Source organism: Engraulis encrasicolus, chromosome 3 (assembly GCF_034702125.1).
Source record: "Engraulis encrasicolus isolate BLACKSEA-1 chromosome 3, IST_EnEncr_1.0, whole genome shotgun sequence".
NCBI lineage: Eukaryota > Metazoa > Chordata > Actinopteri > Clupeiformes > Engraulidae > Engraulis > Engraulis encrasicolus.
This window is the reverse complement of record NC_085859.1, coordinates 8,202,670-8,217,938: the sequence shown is the minus strand read 5'-3', so window position 1 is coordinate 8,217,938 and position 15,269 is coordinate 8,202,670. Positions and strand designations below refer to the sequence as shown.

Sequence of the window (15,269 nt, the reverse complement as noted above, 5' to 3'; positions counted from 1 at the left end):
TTTGCATCTGTAAGCATAGTGTCTTCAATTTGATCTAAGATCTGTGGTACCTATACTGAGTGGCCATGAATACCATTGACAGCATTGTCAGTGTAAGGTTTACTGTAATGTTTTATACATTTTGTGTGACATTCTAATTCTGTGTGGACTTTTAGGCTTTATCCTCCCAAGATATTTGGCGCCCTAGGCAACCGTCTTGTTTGGGCTTTTATATGTATTTGTTTCATGATATTTTGTTCACTGTAAGTAACATTGCAAATTTTTTACACGTTTTACATATTACATTTTCACATTCTTTATCTTTACTTTTTTCCCCCTCCCTGACTATTCCTGTGTTACGTATTTGTGTCTTGAAATGTCCATGTGGGCATTTGTTTATTTGTGTATTTATGTAAGCTACTGGATACCTGAATTTCCCCCTGGGGATTAATAAAGTTACTCTACTCTACTCTACTACTAAAACGTTGTATGTTTTATCATATTATAAAAAGTATTTCTACTTTACCACCTGTAGTCAACAATAAAAAATGCTTCGTACCGGAATCATCTTGAATGTCAACAACACATGAGGTCCGAGTCCTGTTGCCTTTGGAAATTTAATGAAAACAGTGAATTGCATGATTTGAATGCTTGCAATAGGCTACATGTAAAATTGAAATGTAAAAGTCTATGCAGCTTCTGTAATGTTGGCAACAGCCAGTGTTTTGAAGTCTTGTGTAATTTGATTGACTCAATGTTCCTTGTGAAATTAAAACAAGTGTTATTGTTTGACAGACGTATTTAATTTTGAGCCATGTTTCTAGTGTTTTGGTAAAGTGAGTGTGTACAGAAAACGATGTGATCTATTTCGAAATGAGTACTTTGTGTATATTTAACAGTGTGTGCTTTTGAGAAGAAAATTAACTGTTTAGCCAATTGTGTTTGGTAGGTGGTAGTCTGTGTTAAGAGTTTAGAAAAAGTATCCATAGTATGGCTAAGTGCTTGTTAGCAATTGAAAAAAACTGTAAATGTCTGTATGAGCAATGTCTACGTCCATACTGTCTATGTCCATGTATGAGTACTGTCTATGTCTATACTGTCTACGTCCTTACCTAGATTAGTCTATGTCTGCATGGGAGAGCAAGAAACGCAATTTCAAATTCTTTGTATGACCAGTGCATGTAAAGAAATTGACAATAAACTTGACTTGACTTGACTTGACTTGAGTATGCTGCAGACCATGTCAATGTTCTTCTGTTGTTTTTTGTATTATTATTTTGTTTATTAATGATTATTAAAGTACCACTTAAGTAACCAATTAATGTCACACATTCACTTTCAGTACTTTTTGAAGCAAACTGTTCTGTTTTGTAACGCTCCAATCAAAATGAAGGCAAAACCAAAAAAAAAAAACGCTTTAGCATTGAAGTGCGACTGTTTTTGTTTACAGAAGCTGAATCCATATGCACACATCACCAGGGTGAAATTTGTCCAAAAAAAATGTTGATTGATGATTTTAAGCAATACAGTATCAATGGTGTTACAACCATTAACAAAATCAGGTAAACAAAAACAGAAGGTTTAAATCTCCCACCACACAAATCACATCATGCAGCCCCTCCCACACAACAGGGTGTGTGTGTGTGTGTGTGTGTGTGTGTGTGTGTGTGTGTGTGTGTGTGTGTGTGTAGACTTACTTATGATCTGCGCCTTAGTTGCTGTTTTGAGATAAACAAGAACAAAGCTGATAGTCATCAATAATGCCACTGTTAAATAGCTGGTTGAAAATTATATTATATCCATGTTTGACCAACCTGCTGCAGATATCTTGACTATTTCCCGCTTGAAGACTGACTCAAATTTCTCCTCCAGCTGCATCTGCAGTGCAGACACAGATTTCTTCAGGGGCTCAAAGAAGTGGCTTTGGCTGTAGGTCCCTCTGGTCACAGCACTGCATGGATCTCCAGCGATGGACACCATGTTCTGCACAGAGACCATTGATAGAAGAAAAGTGTATCATTTCCAACTCGGAATACTCACAGTTTATTATGTACATTATGATGTGACTATTTCACGTCACCTAGTTGTATTTCGAAACATGAACACATTGCATTAATCTAAAATATAGGCTTTATATATTTTAAAACTGTCAAGATGTTGTCTACCTTGAGGAAATGGATGGGATCCTGAGCCAATGAGAGCTGGTTCATCTCAGCATCTCTCCTCTTCAGCGCTGCAATCTCCTGCTCCAGCTGCTTCAGGAGTCCTTCAGCCCGACTCATCTCCGCCTCCTCCTGAGCTCTGATCAGGTTGGTCACCTCAGAGCTCCTTCTCTCGATGGAACGGATCATCTCAGTAAACATCCTATGGCTGTCCTCCAGTGCTATCTGTGCACCAGACTGATAAGACACACACACACACACACACACACACACACACACACACACACACACACACACACACACACACACACACACACACACACACACAATTAGGAGAAATGCTGTTTTATCATGACATTAAATCCTGGTGAACAACGTCCTTGCAGAGAACCTCTAACAGGGAGAAGGCTCAGTCTCATTGGTTCCCATTGTAGCCAGTTAGCTTTGCATGCATAATGCAGTAACGAGCGTGGGCCAGTCCTTCATGTGGGAAAATGTATGGAATGGAAAGGGGAACCCATGCTAAATACATTGCTACTGCGATTTCCAGTCACAAATATAATCAACAAAACATTCCTGGTAAGCACTATGACTGTTGTTTAACAATAGGCTGTATTGACAAATCGCACAGGTGTGTAGTTTTACAGCAGGTTAGAAGATTTCAACCTGTACTCGCTAGCATCGCGCTAATGTTTATGGGTTTGGCCCCATAAAAATTGAGCTTTGTGACCCAGTATATAATAATCTAGTGGCGCAAAATAATCGAAACGCTACTCAAATGGGGTCTTATTATTTCTAGCTTCGAACTTAATATTAATATTTCAGGACAAAAAATTATAAAAAATCACAAAAATGATAATGGTAAAAAACTCCATTGACACCCATTCATTTTGCACTGTCCCGTGGTTAGGGTTAGCCAATTGTGGCTAACAGGAAGTTCCGTGAGTGAACAGCCCCTGGTCCTTGAATGGCTGTGAAACAGAGTTCCATTGGGTAACATGGCATCATACCAAGTAAGTAAGATTAGACGACAACCTGAACCATCTATCGCGTTTGTGCATCATGACTAAACGTGTTCTCCCTGTGATGGGTGGTTTTGGTCTGGGCACAATTTTGCCATTTCCCTTGCCTGTTTCGCTGGTCTTGGCAGAAGAAAAGTGGCAGAAACGTTGCTTTTCTGACACGTTAGTGTTGGGCATGATTTTGGTCAGGGGTTGGTAAGGCAAGAGAAATTTGGCGGGAAAACTGTGAACCAGAACTCACGAGACAAAGTGCTTTTCTGCGCAGTTGAGGACCACAATTTAACTTGCAATGCGGAATGCACTGGCCTGAAATACTTGTGCCTTTGCATAGAGTCATGCTTGTGTCACAGCTCATCATAACTACTTTCTTAACCAGAACTCTGCTGCAGATTGTCTTCTCCTCTGGACAGTTCTCACCAAGGAGAGTAGATATACAGGAGGGTTTACTGACGTCATAACAGCGTAGTACGAAATGATGGCGAGGGGAGTACGGAAATTGTATTCTTTTTCTACTGTCAGTATTGGAAGCATGCAATGCCACTTCTGCGAGGGTCGGAGTGTGGAACAGGTCATAGGACAGCGTGAATGTTTGTCAGCTGTCCTTAATTACCCCCAGCAATTACTGCTGACCAACAGCTGCACTTGATTTGGCCACACACTGAACACTGACAACCGGATATCCTCTTTCGGATTTTGCGGAATATGGAAAGGTTTGTCGCACCCACTGACCATGCGCAAAGGAGTTAATTTTCTTAATTTTCCATCCACTCGTGTCCTCAGGCCACGCCCCCGTACTACACCTTGGCCAATGCATTTAGCCCCGAGAGATTGTTCTTCTGTGTCGACGTTCTTTGGTCAGACAGGGTCTATGGGTAGTACGAGAGAGGAATCTCGCAACAAGGCAGGATAAATTATCCTTTCAAACAGCACTTAGTTTGAATGTTTAAACTCTCTGGATCTTTGTAAAATACGTCTTTATTGTCAATATGACGTCACGAGTGGCTTCACACACTGCGTTTGGATTGGTTGGCCGGCTGCATTGCTGTGATCACGACTGCCGTGAAGCAATTTTATTAGCAAGATGCTAGCGGAGCCTGACTCATAAATGCCAAAGCTGTAAGAAATCAGAAGGACATAACTCCCAGGTTATTGTATATTTCATTTGAATCCACATTGGTTTCTCAGAACTCACAGTAATATTGTCAAGTTTCAGCCGATAGCGAGCACAATTTTCAGTTATCAGCGACAGCCTTATGGGCTCTACTGTCTCGACAGCGCTCCCTAGGTGAACTGCAGGTACGGGTTGGAGGGCGAGATTGGACACTGTATGTAAACCCATTGTGCTTTGGTTCTCACCTTGAGAGTCTCTACAGCCTTCCTCAGCTCCTGAAGCTCCTCCTCCTTCAATTGGATCATCTGCTGGCATCTCCTCTGGCTCTGCCCCAACTCCTCCTGGACAGTAAGAAATCACAACAAATACACACAATGTATCTAGAGTTTTCTGATGAATTATATGCATTGTGGAGTGTCTTTCAAAGCAGAGTGACAGCCTGAACATTGCCACCCCCTATCTGCTGTTGACTACGTTAGTTACTGTTTATTGGCTTAGAGGCGACACATTTTCATAATTAACATTTGTACTCCATAAGCATTTCTTTATTTTTGTATTCATCCATATGCACTTTATTCTTTATGTGATTTTGAGTTTCTTTATGGTGCCTTTATTTTGACACTGTCTTGTCTTTCATGTTGCTACATGTCACTTTCTGTTTGCAAGACAAAGAATTTATGAATGAAAGCGGTAGCGTGTGAGTGAGTGGCTCCACGCAAGATGCAAATTCAAGTTTGTTTGTTAAGTCAAGAGCAAGTGTGAAAGTTATGACCTTTTAAGAAGAGTATCCTCAAGTCTCCAATTCCTTTCTTAGTCAACAAGAAAAGTGTAATGTGAATTTGTCTTTTGTCATTTTGATGTCTTATTGTTTTTCTGTTTGAGGGCATATGATTTAGTCCTGTGTTTTTTGTTTGTCTTTTTAGTTCTAGGGTGTTTCAAGGGTGTTTCAACGTCTTGTCGTATGAATGAGTTGGCGAACAAAAGAAGTAAACATCAGTAAACCTGGACCTTGACTTTGCCTGTTGACTGGGAATGGCATATACGTACTTCCACCAAAGGATTGGCTCCACTACTAGTCTGGCCCCTGTTTTCTGTGGAGTGATGTTGAGCGGTAAGATTTGGCCAGCCAACCCTCCCCAGAAAACAGCCAATAAGCAAATAGACAGGTTGGTGGGGGCAAAAGGGGGAAGGCGCTCGTGACGAAGACATAAACGCTTGCACTATGTTGTTGTTGAGTAACTATCAGCGATTGGGTGAGAGCTGTCCAATCATTTCAAATCAGAACCGGGTGCAAACTTCCCGCTTCCTGCAATCGCGTCAGATCAAACAACCTCCAGACCATGAATACCAAAAGAAATGGTAGTATTATGGGATGGTCAGGACCAGGGGACCATTCCATCATTGGCGCTGAATTCAGCAGCGCTTACACGCAAAAGCCGAGTTTCAACTACCGGCAGCTTCTGACACCGTTCCACCACTGAAGATCAGCTGCGCCTTGGCTAGTTTCACTTCAGCCGCGCTCATCAAAGCTGGCGTTGCGCTCGTGCACGGTGTACAGGGGAAGTCCATATCGACGATTGTCGAAAATGCGATCATGTTGTACACTGGAGCATGCCTTGTCAAATCAAGTCTTTATCAGCGAGATGATGCGAGCATCTGTAGGTGAGCGGTAACGCAACCGCATTCCAATTGAGAGGCCCGCGTTCAATCCCCACTATGCGTAATGACAGATCAATCATCAAAGGGAGAGCCTCGTCCAAATTTCAATTGCCCCCATTTCAATGCGTAAAAATAAAATAATTGCATCATCTAAGGTGTTTTAATTTTATCTTTCAGAAGAATTTGTTTTCGGATTAAATAAAGCATAGCCTAGGTAAAACGTTAGGCAGAGATCATTTGTTGAATCATTGCAATGCAAACTCAAGCGTCGGCGTCTGTAAGGTGGTTGTGAAGACGTTTTTTTATTGCTTATGCTGTAAAATGTTAAGGTCTAGGCCTAGGCCTACATTCAACTGTAGGCCTATTGCTTGATAGCAAATGAAGGCAGCCACAAAGCGACGTCAAAGGAGAGAATAGGCAAAAGTAGGCTATGTTTCTAAGTTTCCATTTCTATAACCTGTCGCCATACAAGACTTGAACCCGGGGCGACCACATATTAAGCAGCGCACCTGTCCACTGGGCCACTCACGTCTTCGTCTATGTAGAAGGAATTGTTCAACATGATACTAGTAAATCAACACTGTAAAAGTTTATTTTTTTAAATGTGCTGTTTATCAGAAATCCCCCCCGAACTGAAAGACAATGACAACTATTGTATTTTTACTGGCATTATCACATCATAGACTATTAAAATCGAGTGACTGGTTCGCTTTGATCTCGTAAAATGATGGCGGGAATTAAGCGGAACGTGCCCACTGTGACATTGTTTCCTACAGGTTCATTTTTTTTGCAACACTGATTCATTTAGCCTGGTGTTTAACCTGGGAGCTACCAGGTTAGAGTTGGAGCATAAATTACCGTGGCAACTCAGCTGAGTTTCAGGTTAGCAAGGCTGATGGAACGGATCTCTGTCTAAAAATAGCGCAGTTTACAGACTTGAGCTCGGATTTGGGGTAACCGCCGTTGATGGAATGGTCCCCAGGTGTAACGGAGGCTAACTAGCAGAGTTGGCGTGGAACGTTGGTAAACCTCCCTCCGATAGCCTCATGCAGTGTCTGTGCCGTTGGGCCGAGAGCCAAGAGACTAGTCTCTTGGCCCAGCGGTATCGTACTGTGTCTCCCATTGCCGGACCGTTGTAGTTGACGAGGTCGCACGTTCGATCCCCGAGGGGGATGGACAGGTGCAAGATGACATCCGTCACACAGGCTAAGAGCAAGCATGCCCCAGAGCCATACAATAGGAGAGTTACGCAAATGGAGGACCGGGAAAGAAATTGCAGCCCCGCCTTTCAACGAGATCGAGGTCGTGCCTAAAGCGGCTGTCTTTCCATAGACTCAACATAGAACCACCACATAAAAGGCCATAAATAAGGACTAACGAACTATACTGCGGGGTAATCACCACAAATATGTAAACTATCAACTGTCTCTGTAATTATAATCACAACAGTTTTACCATCTGTGATGTTTATCTGAAGTTATTACTGCGAACAGCGCGTTTTGTCATATTCCCTGCATTGCATCGCATTGCATTTGCTGTGTGCTACGCCCACTTCTAGGCACTAACATTCGCAACGCTAAGCACCTCTGAGACGCTAAATTTGCTAATTTTGCTAATGCGGAAGTCGGCCCTAGGACACAGTGGAGATTGCCCGACTCTCCTATAGTATGGCTCTGGCATGCCCGAGTCTTTTGCAGAACGTCTTGCAAAATGGCTAGATCCGCCCCTGCATGCAGTGATGTCATTGCCACACAGTACACAGACCAACATGCCTGGGAAAGGCAGGGCAAAGAGGGTGTGTGTGTGTGAACATTCAATGCCAGGAGCTCAAACCTGTCTTTCTACATTGGTCTGATATGCACTCAGGCAAGCATTCCTGTCATTTGTGTAGCTCGGATGAACTGTGACAATATACCGTCGGCTATACTGAGAAACATGAAACACAGGTTGCAGTGTGATCACGTGGAGTCAGAGGCTTAATTGAGTTACAACTGTGTGGCAGATAGAAAATGAAGTCGTAAAGATGTGTACAATATGTGTAATATGTGTACAATAAGGAATACACCCCTTACCTTTTTATGACTCCACTCTGCTGTAGCTGTGATTGTGTCATGGCCTTTATGATCGTCCACCATACACAGATAGCAGATGCAACTCTGGTCAGTGCGGCAGAATATCTCAAAAACCTTCTTATGACGGGGGCAGACCATCTCCTGTAGCTGGCCAGTGGCATCAATCATGTTGTGATTTCTGTCTGCAACTTCATTGTGAGCTTTTAAATGAGTGTCACAGTAGGACTTCAGGCACTCCAGACAGGACTTGACAGCTTTGAGTTTTCTTCCCGTGCAGACATCGCAAGCTACATCTCCAGGTCCAGCAGCACATTCAACAGGAGCTGCAGTTGTTATTCTGCTCTTCTTCATTTGATCCACGAGCTCAGCAATAATAATATTCTTGTTTAAAACTGGTCTTTGAGTGAAAGTCTTTCTGCACTGGGGGCAGCTGTAAACGCCCTTTGCATCTTCCTCATTCCAGCAGTCCTCAATACAACGCAAACAGTAACTGTGTCCACAAGTAAGAGTGACGGGATCCTTCAGAAAATCCACACAAATAGGACACTCGAATATGTCCTTGTTACCCGCCATCGCCTCAGACATTTTCATATGAGGCTACCACAGACGTCCTGCAGGGAAAACTTCCCTTTGAGTGTGTTACAATATGCGACCTTGCCTCCTCCACTTGTGCTTGTCTCCTCGTCCCGCCTCCTGGCCCCTCCTCCGTGGAGAAGTTTCCCGGCTGTCAGCCTAGCCACAACAACTTTTGAGGGACTGTTTTTCATTCACCATCCCAATTGCAAATGAGACATATTACTTCCTGGTACGAGGAGACAAGCACAAGTGGAGGAGGCAAGGTGCATATTGTAGCCCACTCTTTCAAGTTTCTGCGTGTACTCAAAACTTCCTGGATGATGTGACGCCTGTATTCAGAGAGCACTGCTGCCATCTGCTGGTCATGTGTAGTAATGGAAGTGTGCAGCGTGCATTATGGAATTCATCTGTCCAACCCCCTCAGATGGGGAAAAGGAAAGAATAACATCAGTAATGGTATAGAGGTAAAGACAATGAATGAATGAATGAATGGATAAATAAATATGGCTCATTCCAACATCCTTGTTTTGTCAGTGGTTATGTCTGCTTGTGAGACACTTGTGCTGACTGGCACACTAGACCAAGTGGCCCTGCAGAGTTGTGGCACCTAGTGGTCCAGTTTCAATGTGTCTATCTAGTGGTCCAGTTTCAATGTGTCTATCTAGTGGTCCAGTTTCAATGTGTCTATCTAGTGGTCCAGTTTCAATGTGTCTAGTGGTCCAGTTTCAATGTGTCTAGTGGTCCTGTTTCAATGTGTCTAGTGGTCCAGTTTCAATGTGTCTAGTGGTCCAGTTTCAATGTGTCTATCTAGTGGTCCTGTTTCAGTGTGTCTATCTAGTGGTCCTGTTTCAATGTGTCTTATCAGTCCAATCTGATGTATACTGCATGTGTCACCTTGTCCTGGGTAGTGTAGGTGCAAGTGTGCATGTGTCACCTTGTCCTTGGTAGTGTAGGTGCAAGTGTGCATGTGTCACCTTGTCCTGGGTAGTGTAGGTGGGTAGTGTGCAGGTGTCACCTTGTCCTGGGTAGTGTAGGTGGGTAGTGTGCAGGTGTCACCTTGTCCTGGGTAGTGTAGGTGGGTAGTGTGCATGTGTCACCTTGTCCTGGGTAGTGTAGGTGGGTAGTGTGCATGTGTCACCTTGTCCTGGGTAGTGTAGGTGGGTAGTGTGCAGGTGTCACCTTGTCCTGGGTAGTGTAGGTGGGTAGTGTAGGTGCAAGTGTGCTTGGGGAAGACAGTGGACCCCCCTCACCTCACCGCTCCTCCAGTGGACCCCCTCACCTCACCGCTCCTCCAGTCTGCTTCATGTGAGGCTGGCTGTAGTGGGGCCTGTGTATCTCTCTCTCTCTCTCTCTCTCTCTCTCTCTCTCTCTCTCTCTCTCTCTCTCTCTCTCTCTCTCTCTCTCTCTCTCTGTGTGTGTGTGTGTGTGTGTGTGTGTGTGTGTGTGTGTGTGCGTGCGTGTGTGTGTGTGTGTGTGTGTGTGTGTGTGTGTGTGTGTGTGTGTGTGTGTGTGTGTGAAAGAGAGAGAGTGAGAGAGAGTAATGTAATAACTCTCTAATAATGTTTAGGCCTGATGATTGTTCCCAAAGCCACGTAAAACCTGATAACGCAATTGTAGGCCTATATACTGTACAACTTGTAACCTGATAATGCATCAATAACATTAGCAATACATTGTAGAGCAGGGGTGTCAAACGTACGGCCCGCGGGCCACATCCGGCCCGCCAGAGGGTTTTTTCAATGAAATAACCGAAATGCGCAATTACGCCACTCGGGGCAAAATCTAGACCTGCATGACATTAACCCAATGGTCCCTCTGTTATACTGTATATGTAGTAAAGTGCACATCACACTTCTATTATAAATGGTGAATTTGTACTGTAACAGGCATTTGATAAAGCTCAGATAAAATGTTAATACTTCTTATTCGTATTGTATTGGTATTGGTTGTAATTAAATAATAAATATAATTGGATTTGTACTTGTTCCTATTAAGCTGAAACTGGAAACGGGACGTTAGAATGCGTGAAAATGCAGGAAATTACATATAAGAAATACATAATTTTCTGGGGGTAAACCCCCAGACCCCCTGCAAAAAAAGAACTTTCCCATATTTAATTCATTGACACCTGGCAATGAACGAATGAAGTAAAGGAAATTTTGCATAGGATTATCAGTATTGCATTGCTTTCTACATATTCAACACACTTAAAACGTGATAGTACTGAACACTAATCCTCTGATTTACGTCTTTTTTTTTTTCGATAATGCTACTAATGCGGCCCGCTTGAGGTCCACATTGGTTGTATGCGGCCCCCGGACCAATATGAGTTTGACACCCCTGTTGTAGAGCCTTATAACCTGATCATGCATCAATAACATTAGTGAGCTAAGGATTTGGAGGCCCTAAGCATAACTGGTCAGGAGGCCCCCTCATAATGAAATAATAATAATAATGTGGGGTTTTTTTTGTCAGTCAGCCACATTTCCGCAGCACCCCTAAGGGAATTTTGTGAGACATTTTAATTAAGTTTGGTTAAGTAGTGTGTGTGTGTGTGTTTGTTTGTTTGTTTGTTTGTTTGTGTGTGTGTGTGTGTGTGTGTGTGTGTGTGTGTGTGTGTGTGTGTGTGTGTGTGTCCAATCACATGCAAGGGTTTTAGATAAGACCACGCCTCTGGAGAGCTACACATTGACAATGGGTATTGTATTGTACACATCCATGGCGAGAGCTTGGTGTAGGTTACAGGGTTGCAGGTTCGAGTCCTCCTTCTCCTGCAGGGGCAAGTAAAGAATCTCCTCACAAGTGGAACATTTATGCAGAAGTTACTTTATTATGCACATGTACATTAATCATTGACACAAGTTAAGTAAGTAAAACATCATCCCAAGACCCCTACACCAAACAAAAATCACATGTAGGCTAATGCTACATAGATGTCCATTCTGATATTTATAATCCATAAATGTTCATTCCAATACATGTACATGTTTATTGTGTGAAGCACTGTGTACTATAATGATCATGACTAACAGACTTACTTTACATTCACTCTAAAATTCACAATATATATATATTTAAAATTTACTCTTCACAAGTGTTACATTTTTGGAGTAATGATTTGGAGTGATAATTTCATTATGTAGGCCTTCATTAATCTAGCCTATATAATAATAATTTCATTATGTAGGCCTTCATTAATCTAGCCTATATAATAATAATTTCATTAACACTAGAACTACCAGGATTTTTCTGCCTACCTAGAAGTACCAGAGAGGGGTCATTTGACCCGGTGTCCTGTCTATATGAGCGACCCATCGAGATGTGATTCTCTTCGCTACTGAGCATGCGCACGCATGCGCACACCCTCGCGGTGGTTTTCGCGGGTGATTGCCCATCGAATTGTGAGACCGCAAGTTACGATAGGATCCCATAGCCTTTCTCTCTGAGGATCCCCTAAGACTGTCAACCAGAGATTTTTTTTAGGAAGGGGAGAAAGGACGGAATCGTTAGGTGTCCATAGAAATCAACGGTGAAGATTCGTAACGCAAATATGGCGTCTACCCGCACATCTCCCGCCTTTCTGGTAACAAGAGCCAATGTGCCTGCTGAGCTGCGTTGACAGTGATCCAATCATCTGGCTGCATCGGCGCACGCGAAATTATGCGCATGCTCAGTTGTGAAAAGCCGTTGCTCTTAGCCGTTATGGAACTACTGCGCCTGCGCTCTGTCAAAAAAAACTGTGAGAAAATTGGCTTTAAAAGCTTTATTTGGACTCGTATGACACAACCAAGTAGTCTAGATTGATCCGTTTTTCACGGTCGTTTCAACCATATGGTTTTCACAACCGCTGGGTTCCCCTCCGTCCTATACTCAGTTTCCCCATTCATTTTCCCCATTGACTCTCAGATCTGGTCTACTTAATCGCGAAATAGCTTGTCTACAGACTGTCATGGACTGAAAGTTACGATATATCCCCTGGGGGGAAAATGGGAAATAGCGTGGATCATCCAGCAGATCATTGAAAAATCTGCGAAATAGCGTGGCCTCGAACATTTGCTACTTTGTTGCCTAACCGTAATCGCTCACACACTCAGCCTCGAACATTGTAACATCGATCAGAAAAGACTATTTATGTAGAGGAGGCGTTCTCATTGCAAAATGGAAAAAATCGCCACCTCTGATTGAGCTGTCAAAATGCTCCCTCCACCCTTTTCACTCAAGAATTTGAATCGACTGCATTGTAAAATGCCTGAACATGGTAATAAGAAATGCACTGGTGGGGATGTTGTGAAAATATGATTCTGGTCATTAACACATTCAATACCAGCCGTTTTTTGGAATTCAACCGTAGACTCCCAGACAATTTCATCATTTTATGTCATTTTTTGAACACCCACCGAATATTTTGTCTTCAACCCACAGACACATGTCAGGGCTTGTTCGAAAGCCCAAAGACTCAGCTGTCTGTATATTTTTACGGTTTGTTTCTAGCTTGTTTCATTCCGAAGTTATTTCACTTTAAGCGCGCACTGGTTTAGGTAAAAATAGCGATTTTGAACATTCGAACCAAGATAAAGCCTTTTTTGTCAGGGGTGCGCTCTGACTCTCCGAGTTTAAATTGCGGGTCTAAATGCATTTTCTTGCCCAAAGAACAACTCCAGTATCTTCCAAGTAAACTACTTTGATGCAAAAATCACCTGGTCAGGCAGTTCAGAGCATCTGAAATGCTAGCTAGCTAATGTCACTTGACTGGCAGTTTTCGTTCTGCAGATAAAAGTAGACGTGCCAAAGTACTCACCCAAAAGAAGGTTAGTTCCTGCTGTGTTGCATGCTGTTTTTCATTACAACCTTCCATTTTACACCTATCCTGATGGCGGCAAAACTCCTTATCCTTCCATCATATGTTTAGGAACAGGCTAGCTAGCAAGGGCTGTGCTGACAGGACATGCTTTGTTTTGATGGTCTAGGAAGTAAATGGAGACGTGACGTGACGTGATCAGGAAGTGGTCAGAGACGGTTTGATTCGCTATTAATAAAACTCAAATACTGTGTGTAATAAAATGCACAGATGATGAAATATCCAGATCCTGACTTTGTAGGAGTTTTGACTTTGTAGGTGTTTTCATGATCTATGTCAGTTCTGTTCATCACATTATTACGAAAATCACACAGAATGTGCATTAGAATGTGTAGATTCAAAATCCAATAAAAAAAAGTAAAAAAGTAATTTTACGGTTTGGGAGCCAACGCATGGGAGGCAAAACGTATTTGTACGTGACTTGGTAGTGAATGTGTTAAAAGACAGACTACCAAAACAAAGCCACAATACGCTATCTGCTATCTGGGAATATCTAAGCCGCGCTTGTTTATCCCCATAGCACATGATTTCATGTGGCAATTTGCCTTGCGAGCCCACGTCGCATTGAAACCAAACCAACAGCAAATGACTGCATTAAACAACCCCAGGCCCTGATCCCAAACACTTTCTCCAGTATTTGCGCAAACTCAACTCTCTTTCATATGGCACGTTTCTTAACTTACTCAAACGAGAGGCTCACGTTTTTTTAGTGGTCAGCAGCTGCACGTTCTTATTAAACTCCGCACGAACGATTGCACACCACTGTCCGTGAAATAAACAAAGTTATGGTTATTAAAACAGTCCTACGTGGACCGATTGAAACGCCTTCCGCGGAAAATCAAGGTCGCTCATTTAGATGAGGCATCGCAAATCGATAGAACACCACTATCGAATAGGGCGACCGGTCGCTCATCTCGACGAGGCAACACATCTCGACAGAACACCGGCGGCTTTTACCTAATACACTAATCACTCATTTTGTTATGGTAATGAGGCTGTTAGGGGCCGTGTGTGGGGTGAGGGGTGAGGGGGTCACACCTTACAGTGCTAACAGCCAAGACAAACAGGGACAGACAGCTTCTTCCCAAGGGCTGTCAGCCTCCAAAATCACCACAGGTAAGACAGATAGCACAGTTTGGCGGACAGTGTGTTACAGTTTTTCTCCATTGGTTTGGCTCATTTCTTGAAACTGAGATGTCATTCTCAAAACATGGACAAATCCCAAAACTAATTTGCAGTTCCTCACAACAGAATGGCATTTATCATTGCTTTCATCAAATTTCAAATGCTTTTGTACATGTCTCAATCATTTAGTACATCCTTGCAAATGGCTATGTACAAGTATCCTACAGTTAACAAAATCAGCTTACATTTAGTAGAATTTTCAAATGAATGTACCTCGCTGATGTATCCCAATTGGTTGATTCTCAGTGTAATGGTTGTCCTGAAAACATGTCGGCACATTTTCTTCATATAAGTCATCAATGAACTTGTGAATGTCCCATGTGATCATGACGTATCATATGACTGCAACCAGATAATGGTTGAATTACAGTTTTTCTCGATTGGTTTGGCTCATTTCTTGAAACTGAGATGACATTCCTATAACCATTGGGTCATTTGGCCAAACATTCTTACACTTCTGCACAACAGTTCAGATAACTAGCAAAATGTCATATACCTCCCAAAACACCTCATTCTTGCATCAGCACTAAACCGTCTCACATATAAATAGTCAGTACCATCAAAATGGCATAGATCCTTCTCAATTGCTTTGGCTCATTTACATTCATTTAGTCCTTCTGTCAAAATAAACTGGATGGTTCAGCA

The 15,269-nt window shown here is 42.6% G+C and overlaps 2 protein-coding genes across 2 annotated transcripts in view; one reads left to right on the top strand and one right to left on the bottom strand.

Moving 5' to 3' along the window:
• The window catches only part of LOC134445629 (NLR family CARD domain-containing protein 3-like), a 331,412-nt gene that overhangs the window by 224,020 nt on the left and 92,123 nt on the right, over positions 1-15,269 (top strand). The gene's annotated exons all lie outside the window — the stretch shown is intronic.
• Positions 1-15,269, bottom strand: part of LOC134445633 (tripartite motif-containing protein 16-like) — a 95,262-nt gene that overhangs the window by 12,693 nt on the left and 67,300 nt on the right. The window contains exons 6-7 of the mRNA XM_063194686.1: positions 1,794-1,962; positions 1,677-1,697 (exon numbers count right to left, since the gene is read on the bottom strand). Coding sequence (XP_063050756.1) covers positions 1,677-1,697; positions 1,794-1,962 — 190 coding nt within the window. The remainder of the gene's footprint in view (positions 1-1,676; positions 1,698-1,793; positions 1,963-15,269) is intronic.